We start from the raw sequence: 22,807 nt of genomic DNA, 5'->3' as shown, positions 1-22,807 counted from the left end.
GACGACAGCTCTTGGTTGGCAGCGATAAGGCAGTAGCTATGATTTCGTTGGTGGTCCAAATGCAGCTTCTCGTTGAGCAGCACACGTACGTGTGTTCTGCTCTGTGGCTTAGACACGTCTGGCTTTAAGGAAAACTGTGACACCAATATTTATAGGTTCTAGCATTAATGTTGATTCGCATTAAAAGTAGTTTTTGAACTTTTTAAACAAGTTTTACATAGCAAACAAGATATCAATAGCAAGCGTTTAACCAACGACACGACCTGAAACTTCATGAAATCTTCTGAAGAAAAAAGTGTCCGAGTAGTTACCAGTTCATTGAGTCACCCCTCGAAGCGGCAAAAAAATAATTTCTTCAGCAACACTTCTTTGTTTTTTTTGATCTTCTGTTGCTCTATAGCAACCATGTTATGTTTACAAAACAAGCAGTTTGTAAAAAAGCGACTGGTTTAGCGTCTAGTCCTCGCAAATTCATTATTATTAGTTTCGCTTTTTATGTCTCTCAAACTCGTGTTGGTGCACAAAAATTAGCCTTGTTTCTTGCAAAAAGATGCAAAGCTTCCGCTGAAAAAATGGAATGCTATAATAGCTGGATATTTCCTAGTGACGAAATATTGTCTCGACCGGTATTTTTGGGTCTCCGAATTTTCAGTGAGATAAGAGCCGTTAAAAAGTGAAAAACCTGTTTTAATCCACCTATAGGTGCAATTGTGCCTTTCTCATTTCTCCAAACTATGATTTAATATAACATTATGGAAATGTCTTTCATTCTTATTACACTTGGTAAGTATATATAAGAGCACCTTTTTGCATTCATCGAGGTATCGGTTTGAATCGGAGTTTTCTATGTGATCGCACTCCACAACCCGTAACTCCGGAGCTGGAAGTCGGATGGAGATGGAATTTAATATCAGTTTCCGGGGACGCAACACCTTTCATTTGAGACTAAGTTGATCAAATCGTTCTAGCCATTTTCGAAAAACCAATATAACCGTTATTCTGAATTTGGATGCTTCCGGATCCGTCGATGGTGGCCAGTGTGGCCAAAGAGACTTTGAATGACTGTTGGTGACCTAGATCTACAAATTCAACAGTTGTGTTTATATTTTGGAAAAAAATCACCTCACCAATTCATCGCAGAATTCGTTAGAATCGGGATTTGCTGCGTGATCGTACGTATCACCCTGTAATTCAGGAACCAGAACTCGGATCCACACAAAATTCAACAGCAGCTGATGGACCTTCCATTTAAAATCAAGTTTGTCAAAATCGGTTCAGAAAATTCCGAGAAACCGATGTGGACAAATCAACAAATTTTGTTTTGTAACCATACTCTTCAACTCGTAATCCGGAACAAGATGTCGGTTGAAAATGAAATTCAATAGCAACCTATGGGAATATTATACCTTTCATTTGAATCTTAGTTTGTAAAAATCGGTTCAGCCATCTCCAAGAAACCGATGTGGACATTTTGTTAACAAATCCGCACATACACACATACATACATACATACATACATACATACATACATACATACATACATACATACATACATACATACATACATACATACATACATACATACATACATACATACATACATACATACATACATACATACATACATACATACATACATACATACATACATACATACATACATACATACATACATACATACATACATACATACATACATACATACATACATACATACATACATACATACATACATACATACATACATACATACATACATACATACATACATACATACATACATACATACATACATACATACATACATACATACATACATACATACATACATACATACATACATACATACATACATACATACATACATACATACATACATACATACATACATACATACATACATACATACATACATACATACATACATACATACATACATACATACATACATACATACATACATACATACATACATACATACACATATATATGCACACATACATACACACAGATATTTTGCGATCTCGGCGAACTGAGTCGAATGTTATATGAGAATCGGTTTTTGAAGCAATTGCATAGAAAATCGGTTTTTGAAGCAATTGCATATCCTTTCTATATAAGAAAGGCAAAAGAATAATATTTAATTAGCTTAATAAGCATGAGTTCAATGTTATCTTCATGTGATTATAATTTGGAAAGGTTGGTGGAATGGGTTTGAACGTGTAGGGAATGGGGGGTTAGTAGAGTGGGAGTGGAGGATGCGTCAGAAATCCTTCATCTTATTTCGGTATACGGGATTGATGAAGGAAATGCGGTCGTGAGGGTGGTCCAAGGGGAGGGGAGTGATGAAGGAGGGAGGTGTAAGGGCAAGACGGGGGGGGGGGGTGCGGCGACGCAATACTCAACTGCACATTTTGCCTTCCATTTGGGACTTGGTTTGAGAAAATCGGTTCAGTCATCACCGAAGAACCGATTTGACTTTAATTGTGGAATATGCCCGGAACTCCGGACTTCCGCAATCGTCGATAGTGGACAATATATTCAAAGAATGTTTGATTGGCAATCAGTGATCTAGATCTGCGATTAGAAGTTATTTGGTGACCATTTCAATAGTTTTTAGCCTCTGAGGTATTACGATTGTACCGATTTATATGGGAAATTCCAGTGTATCCTTACTAACACTCCTGTAACTCCGGAAGCAAGAGTCAGAACCGAATGAAATTCAGCAGCAGTCAATGGCATTACTGTATCTTTCATTTGAAATCAAGTTTGTAAAAATCGGTAGAGAATTCGTTGGGGAATGGGTGTGATATTAGCTTAGGAACTTGGCGGGTTCCCCGGGGGCGTCATGAACCGTCATAGGTGGCCAATGTGGTCAAAGCTACTTTGATTGATCATTAGTGATCCAGACCCGCAAACTAGAATTTGCTGTGTGACCGCACTCTTCAACCCGTAACTCCGGAACCGGAAGTCGGATCAACTAAAAATTCAATAGCAGCTTATGGGAGCGTTATAACTTTCAGATGAAACTAAGTTTGCGAAAATCGTTTCAGCCATCTCTGAGAAAATTGTGTGAGTTTAAATGACACACACACATACACACACACATACATACACACACACAGACATTTGCCGATCTCGACGAACTGAATCGAATGGTGTATGACACTCGGCCCTCCGGGCCTCGATTAAAAAGTCGATTTTTACAGTGATTGCATAGCCTTTCTTTACATGAGAAAGGCAAAAAGGTGGCAGCCGTAAGTTTCGATGAGAAGGTACTTGTCACCAAGTCCATAATTTTGCGACATTGAAGGTACCACATCTTCCGCTAGCTTTATAACGGACGTTCTGTATTCCTACGTGCTGAAAAATGTCGAAGAAAACCTGTTTTAATTTTGCATCATCTCGAACTATGGGAATTTACTGTGTGTCCGTGTAACTCCAGAACCAGAACTCTAGCAGCAACATCTGATAAATCATGAGAGAACTCACTCCCGAATGCGTCCGTCCCCATGCAACTTTTGTGGTAAAGGATTTAAGCATGAGCCAAGTCAAGAAACAGTTACGTTCTGTATATGGCCAAACATAAAAACATTCGTACGTTTCAGTGTGAACAATTTGGCAGGAGTTTTATTCATCGTACCTCGTTGATAACGCATTTGAAAGGGAATGCCGTTGACCGGTTTCTTCGATGCGAGCCTTGCAACAGCACCTTCAGCTCATTCTAGCAATTCACGGCTCACAATTTGAAATTACGTCGTGGCAAACAGTTCATGGGTCAGGAAGAATTTGGCGATTCATTGAAGGTGGCACCAGAACTACCGTTACGGGTTAATGATGTTAAGAAGAAGAACCCTACATCATTGTACAAACTGATGCCGTGCGGATGTAAATTGTGTAGTAAATCTTTCCGATTTAACAACGCATATGAAAATACACCGCTTGACATGCAAACCTATTAGACTATTGTTTAATTTGAATGTTTCAGGACAGGTTTCCCATAAAGTTTTTGTTCAATATGGTGACAAAAATGTCCATATGAGACGACACATGAACCCCATCAGCGTACATACTGCGGAAAGGCCTTCAGGCTGACAAAAACCTTTAGAGCTCATGTTCAGTAGCATACCCAAGAGAAACCGTTTGTGTACGTTGTCTGTAGCATAACTTTTATTTCATGTACTGCACTTGCATATATTTTTTGCAGTCTGTGGTGGACATTTTAAAATTTCACAGGTCACACTCAAAAGTATTAGGATGAAGGGCAGGGAAACTGTCGTTTTTGCACATGTAAAAACAATATCAGACAATTCCCCTCGTAGCTAAAAGTCAAGGCGAAGAAACAACGCAATCAGCATCAGATATAAAGACCTTGACTACAAACTTAGAAATATCAATAATCGAATTTGACATGAAAAATAAATTTTATTAACCTTACCGCTCAAATAATTACATTCTAAAACTCTTATTCAATTTATGATATTTGTATATTAGATTACTGTTTTATGTTTCAAGTATTTATTCTAAATAACCGTGTGTGTTCACTGCAATTAGCGATGAGTTAGAATAACCCAAGTAACCAATAAGCATTATAACGTAGCCTAATATCTGCTGTAGATCTACATATAAAGTTGTCCTAAAAAGCCGTGAAGCCCTAAATTCTTATATAATGCTGGTATTATGCCAGAAAAGGCGAAATATAGTGCTATTACTGTGCAGAGATTGACAGCTCGTTTCTGCAGTACTAATGCTATTATATAGCAAAAGCGTACAAATGTCAAATTTGAAAGCCTTATACTGGCACTACTAATGCTATTAAAAAGCTTCGGTTGGCTGTCATTGTCCGCCATGGTTTTAAAACCATTTCGTATGTTTACTTTCGGTATGTTGAGCAAAAAGGAAAATTTTTAAAATAAAATATTCTGTTTAAAACCGTAATTGACTCTGTTCTAATGCATTGTAATGAATATCCTTAATGGGTTTTCGTTCTCACATGATATGAATGTTTAAGAAAATTACCTTTAGTAAGTCTCGAACTGAGGTACCTTGCATCGTCCTTCACGGTAAGTGCGCTGCGTTTGCTTCCTGGACTATATTGCATATGTTCGATTGAAATGAAATATGCCGAATATAATCTTCAAGAAGAGTTGCATAACAAATAAACCCACAGCATTATAATAGCATTATATCAGCTTTCTGTTTGCTCTATAATGGCATTAGATGCATTTGTAAAGCTCACATGCTTTAAAGATCCTTGAAGCATGTACGCGTTATATCAGCTTTATATACGCGTATAGAGCAAGCGATAATGCTATATGTCGGCTGTGCAGTTATGCATTATTGATGCTAATATAGAGCTTTATTGCGTTGTTAATGCTGTAATGGAGTTTAAAAGCAACATTTGTGCAAATGTATAGCCAATATAGTACAATGGCCTAAAGCTTATGGTTACTTGGGAATGCTACAAAAACTGTACGTCATCTAGAGAATGTTTCACTTGGAACAGAAATGCAGATTGTTACATTCATTAATGCTTTCGTGCTGTAAGGACAGGCTATGCCTACATAGCATCGCCTCAGATGCGTGTAAACGAGAAGACCACATCAGCAGTTGAGTTAAGAAACTAAGGTTGAAAGCAAGCATTCATTTGGTGAGAATGCGCGTTAAAATTGGTGTTAGAAACCGGTGTGTCAATTTGGCAATATCCAGTCTGCTGAACGCTTGTTCCAGGGCGGCAACTTCTTTAGAATACTTTTCTGTCTGTAGATATCGATTGATGACAATACTCAATGCTTTCGAGCAAAAAAACTGTATAAAAGTGTCGGTGCTGATCGAATCTGACATCATGTCGAACTGCTGTAACAGGTACACCGTTTGGAGCGACTGAGCTTATCTTTAAAACAAGACACTGCTCCGCATGTTCAACGGGCCTGATCTCGATCGAGGTCTACCTCGCGTAGATTCATCTGACGTGGCGGTCTTACTTGCAGTTGATAAAGTGATATACAAATACCAAATTCATCACTAAAATTTTATAAATATAATAATGGGAAACACTTTTTTTAGAGAGTTTTAGTTAGTTGTTGGAAATTTTTCCTACAATCGCCGCTTCTTATTAGCGGTCTGATAGAGTTCATCAGCAACTATCGCACTGACAGGAATTTTCATTTTCAAACATACCAAACCCGCAGCAGGTTCTATCGCACTAATGCACAGTGTCGAGTTTAGTGGTTCTATGTTCCATATTCTGAAAGGCTACAAGTCCCCACCAACGATTAATAATCTCAGATGTTGCAGCTGTGTCTTCCTTCGGCTGAACTAGAGTGCAATTCGACTTCTACCGAGATTATCGATCGTTTTCTCGGAAAAGTAACAAATCGATGTACTGGCGGAGTATGCTTCAACTGCAGTGATATCATCGCAAGTGGAGTGGAATTGGGCGGTAGCCAGGATGTGAGGTGCTTGAAATTGTGTACACCTTTGTACGACCCAGATAATTTTTATGATTTTGGGAGCGGATATGCTGCACGTCTGCTGTACGGGAATGTCCACAAGTTAATTGTTGTATCCATACTGCTCTATAGACAATTTAATGTACCAATCTCAGAGAATTTCCGGGAAGATTTGAAAAACTTAATTTGTTTTGTTGTCATTTTTTTCCTTCGTAACCAGGGGTTGTTACAGGTTGTTTGAAAAAAGTAACAGATTATTCAGTGTTACTAGTTTCATGCATTTTCTAACGATATGTCATATTTGACAGTACCAGTTACCTGAGTCACTGAGGGGTAGTCATATTTGTGATACAGTTTTGGAATACCAGTGTCTAGTCGTGTCGTTGGTTTAACGTTTTCCTTTCGATTTATGAAACAATATTAGTAATTCCTTTAGTAGGAGAAAAGTTATTAAGGTTCAAAGTGTACGTAACGCATCCGTTTTGAAAATTTTAAAATGACACCCAGTATAGTAAAGAAAGACGTCAGTCCTACGTCAAAAATTCCAAACAGTTCACCCGACATATGTGAACGCCTAAAGCCACATGTCCCGAGTGATGTCCCGGGAAGCAAATATAGCTCTGGTTTGCTGACGAGAAAGCGAAGACGCACTCTTGTCTTTTGGTTCAAGAAACCAAACGCCTGGTATTATGCAATAAAATTGGACTAAAGGCTCAAACAGAATAGGACCTCAACGTCAGCGTTAAACTGACAGCTGATTTTGAAACAAAGGATATCAATGCACATGTTCCCAATGCTGCGTCGCTTGACGGATAACGTTGTACTAAAACGCTGACGCAGTTCAATATTTTGAAAAAAAATCAAATTCAACGCTGCGTTCAAATTGAAAACATGCTTAAAGTAGGCGTATGCTCGATTTCAGTTCAAAGTATTTTGCCTATAAATTGTGTGTTGGATTGTGTTCGTTTCAAGAAAATCGCTTCAAACGACTGTTTGCAACGGCCCTTGCAGTAAAATATTGCCATAGGAAATCGAGGTCGATTTGTAGTTTGGTGTTGTTCCGGTCACAATCTTTCGAACCAACCAGGGTAAGGTGGAAAAATATTAATAATTACTCTATGTTTTATAATACATTTTCAAACTTTTAATTGCAGTCTTCACGATGGAAAATTTTGAGAGCAGCCTAATTGAACAAGTGAAACAATATCCCTTGTTGTATGACAAGGCTTCGCCAGACTTTAAAAATAGCGTGAGAAAAGAAAAGGCATGGCAGATCATAGCTTTCGAGTTAAGCATTGATGGTAAGTAGTTGATTTATTTAACAAGATAACTAACATTTAACTGTATTAATATATTTCAGGGGAAAGGGCAAAGACCAGATGGAGGAGCTTGCGTGACAGATTTGTCAGAGAACGCCGAAAGGTGGATCAACTGGCCAGATCTGGTTCGGCGGCAGTTGAAGATCCACAATGGTCTTTTTACGAGGAGCTTAAGTTTCTCAAAGCTCATACGGAAACTCGAGCGTAAGTATTTAATTAGATTGTAGACCTTCTATATTTTTAAATTTAGCTGTACTTCTCGACTGTTACCTTAGATGTACAATTTGCTTATAAATTGTGTGTACTACTAAAGGCTACACGAACCTTGAACTCTGGCTCATTATGTAGTGTGGGGAATATATGGGGTTCCTTTATACAACTTCAAAAGGTACAAATGTAATGGATAGAAAACTAGGGTTACCTTTTATTCGAAGTTTATGCCTGGCCTATTAACTTGGCGAAGCGTGATCGTATCGATGGCGTTCACACCGATGGCACCCATTGAAAGCTGGATGAAGTATTTTCTGTTGAACATGAGCTAAAGTTCGACGTTTCTGGTGCTCTGGTCCTTTCGAATTTCTGGTGCTTTTATATAGTAGGGGTCATTCTTTATCGAGCACTCAGTCGAGATAGAAGTCTTTTGTCATCGGTCCGTACACTCTATAGCGACAAATAGTGTTAATCCGCGTTCAAGGTTATTTGCACACTCTACGCCTAGTTGAGGTTTCAGTATTTTTCCCCTTCTTTTGTGTTTCTGTTTCTGAGTACCGTTAGCCGGTCAGTGAAGTGAAAGAGTGTTCTTCTAGTAAGCCGTCTGGATACCGTTACGTACACAAGCTAAGTATTAGTTTTCGTTTCCCCTTCTTGGTTGTCTTAATAACGTGCACTGGGCAATAGGCCCGTGCAAAAATGACTTCCCCTGACGGCGGTTCATCTCAAGGTGAGATGGACGTCGAAATAAAATTGGCTCCCCGGCTCAAGGTATATCCGAGCACGGCCACCGGGCCATTTGTGATCTTCTTTCGGACCAAAGAAAAAAAGTGTTTGAATCTGTTGCAGATTTCTCGAGTTCTGACGGATCGGTATTCGGCCGTGACAGAAATATCGAAAATTCGCCCTGATAAGCTTCGGGTGGTGGTTAACAGTTCAACTCAGGCAAACGATATTGCTGGCTACGAGCCCTTTACGAGGGAGTACAGGGTGTATATTCCAGTTAGCAGGGTTGAAGTCAGTGGGGTCGTTTCCGATTCGAGTCTGAATTGCGAGGACCTGCTAAAATATGGGACTGGCTGTTTCAAAGACCCCATGCTTAAGCCAGTGAAGATACTGGAATGCAAACGTTTGCATTCAGCATCAGTCGCAGCTGACGGCAAGAAAATATACGTCAACTCAGACTCTTATCGGGTGACCTTCGCCGGCTCTGCCCTGCCCAATTACCTCCTCTTTGACAAGGTTCGTCTACCTGTTAGCCTCTTTGTGCCGCGGGTCATGAACTGCACTAATTGCAAACAATTGGGACACACAGCCTCCCATTGTAGCATTAAAGCCCGCTGTGGGAAATGCGGTGGGAATCATGCGGATGATTCCTGTGGTAGAGATGTCGAAAAGTGTCTCTACTGTGGGGGAAACCCACATGATCTCCCTTCATGTCCCGCGTACAAACAGCGCGAGGAGAATCTTAAGCGTTCCCTTCAGGGACGCTCTAAGCGATCTTTTGCAGAAATGCTTAAGATAGCTACGCCACCTGTCTCTACGAATATCTATACCAACTTGTCTACTGACGAAGGCGACTGCGATGAACCCCAGGAGGGAACATCTTCTGCTGTGCCTAGAAGTAGTAGAAAAAGGAAGAACATTTCCTCTTCCAAGCTTCGTCGTAAAGGCCAGAAGGTGTCTCTTCATGGTCCCCCTAAAATAACTACTCAAGGAAGTACTGGTGCAAAACCGAAACAAGTCGCTCCCGGTCTCAGTAACCTGAGCTCAGAATAGGAGTTCCCAGCACTTCCAGGAACATCAAAAACCCCATGTGTTCTCATATCTCAGCCAGAGAAAGAAAACAGCGCTGGCTTAATAAATTTCTCTGACATTGTGGACCGTATTCTTACAGCGTTAAACATTTCTGACCCCCTTAAAAGTATCTTGATAAGCTTTCTCCCTGCAGTAAAAACATTTTTGATGCAGTTCACTGCGAAACGGCCCCTCCTTTCAGCGATTGTATCCTTCGATGGCTAATTCATCGAACGAGGACAAGGATTTAATCACTGTTCTACAGTGGAATTGCAGAAGCATTATCCCGAAAATCGATTCGTTTAAAATCTTACTAAATAATTTGAAAGGCGATGCATTTGCCCTATGCGAGACATGGCTCACTTCAGAAATAACCCTACACTTCCACGATTTTAATATTATTCGCTTGGATCGAGAAGACTCTTACGGAGGAGTACTTTTGGGGATCAAAAAGTGCTATTCTTTCAATCGGATCGACCTCCCCTCGACACCAGGCATTGAAGTTGTCGCTTGCCAAACCAGAATAAAAGGCAAAGACCTTTGCATTGCTTCCACCTATGTGCCCCCCCCCCCTAGAGCCTTAGTTAGCCACCGACGGCTTTGCGATATTGCGGAACTTCTCCCCGCACCGAGGCTAGTTTTAGGTGACTTCAACTCCCACGGCACGGCATGGGGTTGCCTTCATGACGATAATCGATCTACCCTACTCCATGAGCTTTGCGACAACTTCAATATGACTATTTTGAATACGGGTGAAATGACACGGATTCCTGCCCCTCCAGCGCGACCGAGCGCCTTAGATCTGTCCCTCTGCTCGACATCGCTGCGGTTAGATTGCATGTGGAAGGTAGTCTCTGATCCCCACGGCAGCGACCATCTGCTAATCGTAATTAATATTTCTAACGGTTCAGGGCCACCGAATACAATCAATATTTCGTATGACCTCACACGAAATATTGATTGGAAGAGTTACGCGTCCGCGATATCCGACAAAATCGAGTGCACTCAAGAGCTTCCTCCGGAGGAAGAGTACGGGTTCCTGGCTGGCTTGATTCTCGATACCGCGATTCAAGCTCAGACTAAACGCATACCAGACGCGAACTCACGCGGGCGTCCTCCCAATCCATGGTGGGACAAAGAGTGCTCAGACGTGTACGCGGAGAAGGCCGCTGCGTATAAGACCTTCCGGGACGACGGGCTGCCAGCTAGCTACCGACAGTACGCGATGGCGGAAACGCGCATGAAGAGTTTGATAAAAGCCAAAAAACGTAGCTACTGGCGCCGGTTCGTCGACGGACTAACGAGAGAAACATCGATGAGCACTCTTTGGAGTACGGCCCGGCGCTTACGAAACTGAAACAGTACTAATGAGAGCGTGGAATATTCAAACCGCTGGATATTCGATTTTGCCAAAAAGGTTTGTCCGGATTCCGCCCCGGCACAGAAGATCTACCGCGCCGCGTCCCCTCACAATAACGCGAACGAAACACCGTTTTCGATGGTGGAGTTCTCACTTGCTCTCTTGTCATGTAACAATAAAGCCCCAGGGCCAGACAGAATCAAATTTAACTTGTTAAAGAATCTGCCAGACTCTGCTAAGAGGCGCTTGTTGAATTTATTTAATAAGTTTCTTGAGGGTAATATTGTCCCTCATGACTGGAGGCAAGTGAAGGTCATCGCCATTCAAAAACCAGGAAAACCAGCCTCCGACCACAACTCGTATCGACCGATTGCGATGCTGTCCTGTATCCGAAAGTTGTTCGAGAAAATGATCTTGTTTCGCCTCGATAATTGGGTTGAAGCAAATGGCTTACTGTCAGATACACAATTTGGTTTCCGCAAAGGCATTGGCAAGGCGAACGATTGTCTTGCGTTGCTCTCAACAGAAATTCAAATGGCTTATGCTAGCAAAGAGCAGATGGCATCAGTTTTCCTAGATATAAAGGGGGCTTTTGACTCAGTTTCTATCAAAATTCTTTCTGAGAAGCTGCACCAGCATGGTCTTTCGCCGACTCTAAACAACTTTTTGCTAAACTTGCTGTCCGAAAAACATATGCATTTTTCGCATGGTGATTTATCGACATCACGAATTAGCTACATGGGTCTTCCCCAGGGCTCATGTCTAAGCCCCCTTCTCTATAACTTTTACGTGAATGACATTGACGAATGTCTTGTCAATTCCTGCACGCTAAGGCAGCTTGCAGATGACGGTGTGGTCTCTATTACAGGTCCCAAAGCCATCGATCTGCAAGGACCATTGCAAGATACCTTGGACAATTTGTCTGCTTGGGCCCTCCAGCTAGGTATCGAGTTCTCCACGTAGAAAACTGAGCTAGTCGTATTTTCAAGGAAGCGTGAACCAGCGCAACTACAGCTTCAATTAATGGGTCAAACTATTGCTCAGGTTTCAACTTTCAAATATCTCGGGGTCTGGTTCGACTCTAAAGGAACCTGGGGATGTCACATTAGGTATCTGAAACAGAAGTGCCAACAAAGGATCAACTTTCTCCGTACAATAACCGGAACATGGTGGGGTGCCCACCCAGGAGACCTGATCAGGCTGTACCAAACAACAATATTGTCGGTGATGGAGTACGGGAGTTTCTGTTTCCGCTCCGCTGCGAACATACATTTCATCAAAGCGAATCCAATATTGTTGTTTGCGTATTGCTTTGGGTTCCATGCACTCGACACATACGATGAGTTTAGAAGTGCTGGCGGGCGTCCTTCCGCTGAAAAATCGATTTTGGGAACTCTCATATCGATTGCTCATCCGGTGCGATATCTTGAACCCGTTAGTAGTTACAAATTTCGAAAGGCTTGTCGAGCTGAATTCTCAAACCCGATTTATGTCCTTGTACTTCGATTACATGGCACAAAATATCAATCCTTCTTCATACTATCCCAACCGTGTCAATCTCTTTCATGCTTCTGATTCAACTGTATTCTTCGACACATCCATGAAAGACGAGATTCGTGGAATCCCGGATCACATACGTCCGCAAGTGATCCCAAGCATCTTTCATAGTAAATTTCGAGAAGTCGACTGCAACAAGATGTTTTACACCGACGGGTCAAGCCTCGACGGCTCCACTGGCTTCGGTATATTTAATCAAAACCTCACCGCCTCATTCAAACTCAATGATCCTGCTTCAGTTTACGTCGCAGAACTTGCTGCTATTCAGTATACCCTTGGGATCATTGATACTTTGCCCACCGATCATTACTTTATTGTCTCGGATAGCCTCAGCTCAATCGAGGCTCTCCGTTCAATGAAACCTAGAAAGCACATTCCATATTTTCTGGGGAAAATCTGGGAGCGCCTGCGTGCTTTATCTGTAAGATCGTACAAGATTACCTTAGTTTGGGTTCCCTCGCATTGCTCCATTCCAGGTAATGAAGAAGCGGACTCTTTAGCTAAGGCGGACGCTTTACAAGGTGACATATATGAAAGACCAATTAGCTTCAGTGAATTTTCAGTATTACTCATCAGAGAACCCTCGAAAGTTGGCAAACTTCATAGAGCAATGGTGAACTGGGAAGGTGGCTACATTCGATAATCCCTAAGGTATCGACGAAACCTTGGTTCAGGGGGATGGATGTGGGTCGGGATTTCATTCGCGTGATGTCTCGGCTCATATCCAATCACTACACGCTGGACGCACATCTCCGGCGTATTGAGCTCGTGGATAGCGGTATCTGCGCTTGTGGTAACGGTTATCACGAAATCGAACATGTTGTCTGGGCATGCGCCGAGTACTGTTCTGCCAGATCTCAACTATTCGATTCCCTTCGGGCCCGAGGAAGATCACCCAATGTCCCGGTTCGAGATGTACTAGCAAGCCGCGATATTCTCTGCATGTCCCTTATCTACACGTTCCTCAAAACCATCAATATCCAAATTTAAATGCCCCTATCTTTTCTCTTATCATTCCCAGAAGTGCCCTCTTCCGACTACCGTACCCCAACGATGGTTTGATACCACTCCAAGACGAGACAAAACATCTGTCGAATGAACCAACAACACGAGATCTACAGTACAACATCACACGCGCAACGCGATGTGTTCCCGATCCGTATCTGAGCCGTACTACGAAATCGTCTGGAGGAACCTCTGCCGACTCGAGGAAAACCGCCCGGCGTCCCAATACTTGATGCATCCGTTCGAATCTGTAATCCTGGCCGTTGATTCCTGATGCCGGAAACTGAAAGTTTATATCCCTACCCCCCCCCCCCCCCCCGTTCAGCCTTTCCACCCTCTCTCCCATGTCTCTGATACACAGATGTATGTCTTCACTCCCTTCTCCCCTTGAATAACTTCCCAAAACTTATGTGCCCCCTATCTTCTAGTTTTAGTTGATCAATCCGTTCGAATATGTAATCCTGGCCGTTAATTCCTGATGCCGGAAACTGAAAGTTTATATCTCCCCCCCCCCCGTTCAGCCTTGTCCACCCTCCCTCCCATGTCTCTGATACACAGATGTATGACTTCACCCCCTTCTCCCCTTGAATATCTTCCCAAAACTTATGTGCCCCCTATCTTCTAGTTTTAGTTGATCAATATTTAATCTCGTTAAGAAATGCACAACAGTACCACTACTTTAAAATAGCCCTAATTAATTCCCCTTAATCTTGAACCACTCTCTCTAGTTATTTCTAGTTAATAAGCTTGTAAAATGTTCCGCTTAGTTAATAATTAATTTCTCCTACAAACTCCCTTCGAAAAATCAAAGTGAATTACAATACAAAGAACACACAAAATGACCAAAATCTTACGAATATTATACCCTCTTTTATATGTATAAGTTAGCTGTAAAGTTTTTTTTTAGTTTCATTATATAAAACAAAATAATATTGAAATGTGTAACCCCCTAGTTTTACGAAATTCAAAATGTAAAATAATGAAAAAATGGCACCTTTAAGCTAACGCATACGTGCCTTATCAAATAAACAAATTGAAAAAAAAAAATATAGTAGGGGACAAGGCTGGAAGAAGTCATTTCAAATGACATTTTTAAGCGAAAGTTCGGGAAAAAACCAATACGACAGCACCGCTGCTAGTTTGACTTCGACTGCTGTGCATGTAAACGGACGAGAGAAAAGCAAAAACGTTCGTGCTGCTGATCGTGCCTGTTACATGTTCGTGAAGGTTCGGTTATTCGGCTTGCTGCCGTAGTTGGGTTTCGTTCGCTAGCTGTTGCGAATGTATGTGAATGGCCCGTGTGTTTTACTTGCATCATCCGTTGCGTTGGAACTGTTGCAAATAAATTTCATAGCAGCGGCTCAAAATGAATGTAGTGAACGACATTCATGGCTCATATTTGCAAGATTGGAATGTGCGGCAGTTCGTTTTTCGCTTGCTATAGGAAAGGACTGCAAGCAAAATGTTAGCGGTCACATAGTATCGTTGAAAGGAAAGTTGTTGGCCATTGAAAATCTATAGTTTTGTATATTTACAATTCGCTGATGCGTCAAAATGGAAATATTTTCAACTTTTTAGTAATGAGTTTATATTGAAGGAGAAGTTGTTGGCCGTTGAAAATCAGTAGTTTTGTACATTTACAATGCGCAGGGGGTCTGCCGATGCGTGAAAATGGAAATGTTTTCAGCTTTTTGGTAATGAGTTTTATATTGAAGGGGAATTCGTTGGCCGTTGAAAATCAATAGTTTTGACATTTAAAATGCGCAGGGGGGTCCGCCGATGCGTGAAAATGGAAATGTTTTCAGCTTTTTAGTAATGAGTTTTATATTGAAATGGAATTCGTTGGCCGTTCAAAATCAATAGTTTTGAACATTTACAATGCGCAGGGGGGTCCGCCGATGCGTCAAAATGTAAATGTTTTCAAGTTTTCAGTAATGAGTTTTACATTGAAGGGAAAATTTTTGACCGTTGAAAATCAATAGTTTTGACATTTAAAATGCGCAGGGGGGTCCACCGATGCGTGAAAATGGAAATGCTTTAAACTTTTTAGTAATGAGTTTTATATTGAAGGGGAATTCGTTGGCCGTTCAAAATCAATAGTTTTGAACATTTACAATGCGCAGGGGAGTCCGCCGATGCGTCAAAATGGAAATGTTTTCAGCTTTTTGGTAATGAGTTTTATATTGAAGGGGAATTCGTTGGCTGCTGAAAATCAATAGTTTTGTACATTTACAATGCGCAGGGGGGGGGGGGTTAAAATGGAAATGTTGTCAGCTTTTTGGTAATGAGTTTTATATTGAAGGAGAAATTGTTGGCCGTTGAAAATCAATAGTTTTGTACATTTCCAATGCGCAGGGGGGTCCGCCGATGCGTCAAAATGAAAATGTTTTCAAGTTTTCAGTAATGAGTTTTATATTGAAGGGGAAATTGTTGACCGTTGAAAATCAATAGTTTTGACATTTATAATGCGCAGGGGGGTCCGCCGATGCGTCAACATGGAGATGTTTTCAACTTTTTAGTAATGAGTTTTATAGTGAAGGGGAAATTGTTGGCCATTGAAAATGAATAGAAGTTGTTGGCCGTTAAAAATCAATAGTTTTGGACATTTACAATACACACGGGCAACCGCCAATGTGACATAATGGTAACTTTTTTATGCGGTAGTAGCATAATCAAGTTACAGAATGATGGTATTGCAAGACAAAATTTTCATTATTTTTCTCCTTTCATCTGGAAAATAAATCGTTTCATTAATAATTTTGTGCCAATACATAAGAAACAATTAAACGAACAAAAAGATTCTTTTTTCATAATCCACCATTACATTTTGGCATATTTCGATAGTGGAAATCTCAAATGGAAATGTTTTCGATGATTTTTACCGCTACCTTGCAGTATTTTAGTCGCATAATATCATAGTAGCGAAAACTCGGTTTGCTTACATTGGCGATTTAGGCCAGTATTGCCACAATTAAAACTGTACCGGGATCCTTTCTATCTGCACTCTTCTATCGAAAGAAGGACCGGATTATGTACCCAAACAATAACGAGGTTGTTAAAAAAAATCTTTTTTCTTCAACATATTTTCCATTCGGGGAAATCAAACCAGACATTCTGACTCGGTTGTTTTATTTGAGCTGGAATTCCGCAAGAACCCAGTAAACTAAAAGGCGGCGCCGTAACTTGCCGTTCACTGTAAAAGTAGTGTGGGAAATCAGTTAGAATTCTGGATGAGTTTGACTGGGTAATGTCAATATCAGCTCCAGCTCAAATTTTCACTGCCACTTTGTTTACCAACCAATGGTGGCCAACAGAGTAGCGGCGAGAAGCTGAGATATGGTTGGAAATATCAATAAGATGCGAGAAACCGGCTTGCAGGAATTAAAATGGAGTACGTCAGAGTAAACGTATGCACTCCGAGAAGATTCGCTCAGCTTTTATTAGACATGATCCCTTTGATTTGCTAGAAGCATGTTTCTCGCATATTGCATTATAATGTCAGCTTCAGTTCAAGCTCAATCAGTACCAGCTCCACTTCAGATTCTTGCCATCACTGCTGCCTAACTCAACTGTTTACTGGGATGCATCGCAGGGTTAAATTATTTTACCTTGCTGTCATGTAAAAAATCTGTACCAATCTGTACTTTTTTACAAAAATCTGTAATGTGTACCCTAATAAAAAAAAATATACACAAACTTTAACCCACATAGTCCAACGATTCCACATAATGTATGAATGATACCCTGAACAGGTCGTTAGGCTCTTGGATCATTAGATGTTTATTCGGGTACCGTACAGAATCTGTGCCAAAAATGCTTCAGAAATCTGTACCTTTCTACATAAATCTGGACTTGCGGCATCACTGATTTAGGCCCTCATGAAAGATCTATGTCGAAGTGAGAATTGCGTATCAAAAGAAAAATGCGAAGAGTGACCAATTTGACAAACACAAAGTCGTTTCAAGGTAATCATCATAAGGTGTAGGCATGTGTATAATAAGATTATTGGTGGCAAACTCTGAAAAACTTATAAAACTTGAAAATGCTAAATTGTTATATTCAAATCAATTTGTTCCAATTAATGATTTGTTTTTTAGAACGATGTAGTATTTACGCCATCCCAATCCTGTCGGATGTAAAATCAAAACACTGGCGTCACATATGTAAAAATCTTATCCGTTATAATATTGGGGTTTATGCCACTTGCTGTTTGACGAGACTATAATTTAATATTGTAAACGGTCTATGCAAGAGAATGATCATTGGAGGATAGTCCTTCGTGAACACAGAGTTCGCTAAAGTTTAAAACTGTATATATGTAAATTTGTAATATCTCGATGTCACAGCGTTCACACGATTCAATAACACGTGACATGACAATAGGGGGGCGTTTTGTCCCAATTTTACGTCAGAATGGTCCAGCTCCTGATTGGTTGATTCTGACTTTTTTACCGTACGCAATGTTACTGCAGAGATAGCGAAATGATGTTTTTTTTTAACGTTAAATATTTATTGTTTCATTTTTGTTACATTTCTGTATAGTATACAAATTAAGTGATACAGTTTCGATAACTTTTCATCTTTGGTTACTTTTTTTGTTTTTTCTCTGTTCAGTGGTATTTTATTCTTGTTTTCGTGTTTAACTATTTTTTAGTTTGGAATGTAGAAATGATGTTTGGCAGTGTTGCAATATTTATAGAAAAGATTGTCATTACTTTTGACAAATAAAATTATTATCGTTAAAGACGAAAAAATGACTAAATTGAAAAGAAATTGTACGGCAAAGTGAAACAAGTATTTATCATGCATTTACCGTATACGTGGTTGATTATCTTTAACAAAAATAAGACAGAAACCACAATATAATCTAAAATTTTTCAGAAAATGGCTTCATCAAACCTTACTAAACACCCATGATATAGAAAAACGGTGCCATTCATCAATATAGTGGATTCAAGATACAAAATATTGCCGGCATAAAATAAATTAACATGCGTTCATTTTCATTAATAAAAATAGCAACACTGTTCGGAAGATGGCAGGAAGAAAATGCGCGAAAAGAAGAAAAATAGGAAGGAAAAATAAGAAGCCGATTGTCACGTCTTGTCTTAGTGTTGACCTAACATCGAACAATTTGGCTATCAAGAAACACACCCAGACCAGGGATGCCACATTGACATCTGTGTTTCGGCGAAAAAATTTTTTTACCATCTGTGATGACAAAATGCCAAAAATCTGTCATCTGTGAAAAAGAGTCTGTGATCAAAAATTGTGAAAAAAAAATCTGTGACATTACAGAAAAATCTGTGAATATGGTAACCCTGACCCAGACGCGACAATGTTCACACCTTTCTAACATTTACATCTTGATTCCATATTAAAATTTTCCAGAGCTGTCAGATAGCTTTGTTGGAAATGTGCATCCTAATAAAAAAATCTGTACAGTCTTCCCTAATAAACATCTAATGATCCAAGAGCCTAACGACCTGTTCAGGGTATCATCCAAACAATATGTGGAATCGTTGGACTGGGTTAAAGTTTGTGTATAATTTTTTTATTGGGGTTTATTCTCTGGTTCGTAACTCTTTGACTGGACCGTGTTTTAGTTAGACCTCCACTAGTTAGACTGTTGTTCAACTAAAAAGTAGTTTTGTGGTTATTTACGCATAATTTAACTATTATTTCCTAACTATTGATTTTGAATGGCCAACAATTTCCCTTTCAATATAAAACTCATTACTAAAAAGTTTAAAACTTCTCCATGTTGACGCATCGGCGAACTCCCATGCGCATTGGAAATGTACAAAACTATTGATTTTCAACGGCCAATAATTTCTCCTTCAATATAAAACTCATTACCAAAAAGCTGAAAACATTTCCATTTTGACGCATCGGCGGACCCCCCTGCGCATTGTACATGTTCAAAACTATTGATTTTGAACGGCCAACGAATTCCCCTTCAATATAAAACTTATTACTAAAAAGTTTAAAACATTTCCATTTTCACGCATCGGCGGACCCCCCTGCGCATTTTAAATGTCAAAACTATTGATTTTCAACGGTCAAAAATTTTCCCTTCAATGTAAAACTCATTACTGAAAACTTGAAAACATTTACATTTTGACGCATCGGCGCATTGTAAATGTTCAAAACTATTGATTTTCAACGGCCAACGAATTCCCCTTCAATATAAAACTCATTACTAAAAAGCTGAAAACATTTCCATTTTCACGCATCGGCGGACCCCCCTGCGCATTTTAAATGTCAAAACTATTGATTTTCAACGGCTAACGAATTCCCCTTCAATATAAAACTCATTACCAAAAAGCTGAAAACATTTCCATTTTCACGCATCGGCAGACCCCCTGCGCATTGTAAATGTACAAAACTACTGATTTTCAACGGCCAACAACTTCTCCTTCAATATAAACTCATTACTAAAAAGTTGAAAATATTTCCATTTTGACGCATCAGCGAACTGTAAATATACAAAACTATAGATTTTCAATGGCCAACAACTTTCCTTTCAACGATACTATGTGACCGCTAACATTTTGCTTGCAGTCCTTTCCTATAGCAAGCGAAAAACGAACTGCCGCACATTCCAATCTTGCAAATATGAGCCATGAATGTCGTTCACTACATTCATTTTGAGCCGCTGCTATGAAATTTATTTGCAACAGTTCCAACGCAACGGATGATGCAAGTAAAACACACGGGCCATTCACATACATTCGCAACAGCTAGCGAACGAAACCCAACTACGGCAGCAAGCCGAATAACCGAACCTTCACGAACATGTAACAGGCACGATCAGCAGCACGAACGTTTTTGCTTTTCTCTCGTCCGTTTACATGCACAGCAGCCGAAGTCAAACTAGCATCGGTGCTGTCGTATTGGTTTTTTCCCGAACTTTCGCATTAAAATGAAATTCGAAATGACTTCTTCCAGCCTTGGTGGTGGGAAACAAAACTGCTGTGTGGCGGCATTCACACACACCAAAGAGATTACATTCATTGAACGACATTCATACGTACACCAACCATGAAATTCGTCTATGACTTTCCTGCTCGGGCAGCAGCGTGAAAGTTTGTAAGCTTATGACGTTCATAAAAAAAAGTCACGTTTCCAGCCCTGGTAGGGGAGATCATAGTTAGTTGATGTTGACGGAATGATTTTCATTTCGTTTGTATTGGTTAGTTTAAGTTGTCCCTCGATGTGTACTGTCGGTGTAAAATACATTCACCAATGTGTTTGTCGCATTTCATTTTGCTATGTAGAAGTTGTGAAAGATTATCGGTTTTGCGATCCTTATCTCAAACATTTTGTGATATTTATGGTGCGCTTCGGATTATTCAGAAATAGTTATATGATTGGACTGTGTACCAGAACATCTTTAAGCATCAGCAAAAGCGGGCCTTTCACGTTCAATATTTTTGTCAATACTAGCGAGTATTGACAAAAGTATTGTACGTGTAATGTAAAGCGGGCCTTACACGTTCAATATTTTTGTTAATACTAGGCAGTATTGACTAAAGTATTGTACGTGTAATGGAAAAAAGTAGTATTGACGATGTGGATTTCAAATGGGATTGAAATATTGTAACAATATCGTCAATACTCGTATTGACAAAAATATTGAGCGTGTAAGGGCCGCTAAAGATTGTACATCTATTCACAAACAAAAGTATTTTTTTTTTCCGAACGTGTTTGTGGCAAATTGACACTGATTACAAAACACCCAATAGGACCCCGTACACGAGGCGATAGTAATGTCATTACTGAGCAGTAATGTCATTTTTAATGAACGTGTAAGGCGAGTAATGATGGAATTCCCATACAATTCCAGTAATGACACTACTTAGTAATGACACTTTTATTGCGCGTGTAAGGGTCTCTAATGTCTTGCTTCGAACTTAGTTGTGGAAGGGAAACGTGTTATTGCTATTTTATGTCGTGTGTACGGGCCGTGGCGAGGAAGTTCGGATCGGTACAATGAAACTGTTCTTATTAGGACGTATTATATAATAGTAAAATAGTTGAATCGAATAATTCATTCTTTATTATCGATTTTTATTGCAAAATTTAGCAATTACCTCGAGTGAGCAACATCATACGTGTGTAGCCCAGAGTGCGCCGATGGCATTAACGGGTTAAGTTGATCCACGGATAATATTGCTTGCTCACAAAATGATTGTATTTTTTGTGTCAACGTTGTTGCGTCTTGTATTCAACTCTTCAATTTTCTTTCACTCCCAATCCCGCATAGAAACTGCATTATTTCATTGTTTCTTTCCAGCACAAGCAGTAATTACACACCGAGCCAACCAATTAACGAAGAGGTAGAGGAAATTGCACACCGAGCCAACCAATTAGCGAAGAGGTAGAGGAAATTTCGAATCTGTACGGAAATGCCAACGATGATAGAGATTCGCCGTCACCAACTCCACGAAAACGTTGCCGTTCAAATGTGGACGAAAAGGTGAACACGTTATTGGATAAAGTAGAAGAGGAATGGTCCACTAAAAAATCTCGCCATGAGACTTTTGGCAAATTTATAGCAGAACGCCTAGAAATATTACCGATCAGCAAGGCTGGGGCTGTCGAAATGGAAATATTAGCCCACGTTAACAATGAAATTGAAATTTACGAAAGCGAGATGCAAGACCCTTAAAAATTAATTTATTCTTAAAAGAAAAATTGAATTACCCTTATTAGTTGTGTGTATTTATTTGTGTTTTCCGAAGTTTCATTGTCTCAAAACCAAAAACCGACTTAATCCATCTAGCAGTGAGATGAGATATTTCTTACACATATCACTCTTGGATCATTCATTAGTTTGCAAAACCCATGCGAAGTAGGCACCAAACTGGAGATGGAATGAACACAGTTTCGCGTCCTGCACGAATAAAACTACGAATAAACTGAATAGAAAATCAATAACAAATGGCATTCAAAAAAATAAGAATAAGTTACCAAATTCATTAAATGAGTAGAATGCTTAATATAAATCAAATAAATAAATTAAATTTGATTAGCTCATTAACCCATTCATGCCCATGTTGTTTGTGGACAACAACGTTTTTAAACAGCTATAACTTTTGATT

General features: G+C 39.9%; 1 protein-coding gene across 2 annotated transcripts in view; it reads left to right on the top strand.

Annotated features, from left to right (window-relative positions):
• The window catches only part of LOC131677967 (transcription factor Adf-1-like), an 83,798-nt gene extending 61,381 nt beyond the window's left edge, over positions 1 to 22,417 (top strand). Inside the window, exons 1-4 of one of the 2 annotated variants that reach the window (XM_058958079.1) lie at positions 5,161 to 7,540; positions 7,607 to 7,753; positions 7,813 to 7,975; positions 22,000 to 22,417. In XM_058958079.1, the coding sequence (XP_058814062.1) occupies positions 7,615 to 7,753; positions 7,813 to 7,975; positions 22,000 to 22,087 (390 nt within the window). In that variant the 5' untranslated portion in view covers positions 5,161 to 7,540; positions 7,607 to 7,614 and the 3' untranslated portion in view covers positions 22,088 to 22,417. Of the gene's footprint in view, positions 1 to 5,160; positions 7,541 to 7,606; positions 7,754 to 7,812; positions 7,976 to 21,999 lie in introns of those variants that run through there. The other variant, XM_058958080.1, reaches the window with a different exon arrangement.
• The last annotated feature ends 390 nt before the right edge of the window (positions 22,418 to 22,807 follow it).

Source organism: Topomyia yanbarensis, chromosome 1 (assembly GCF_030247195.1).
Source record: "Topomyia yanbarensis strain Yona2022 chromosome 1, ASM3024719v1, whole genome shotgun sequence".
Lineage (NCBI taxonomy): Eukaryota > Metazoa > Arthropoda > Insecta > Diptera > Culicidae > Topomyia > Topomyia yanbarensis.
The sequence above is the reverse complement of the archived record's forward strand: the minus strand, read 5'-3'. Positions and strand labels throughout refer to the sequence as shown.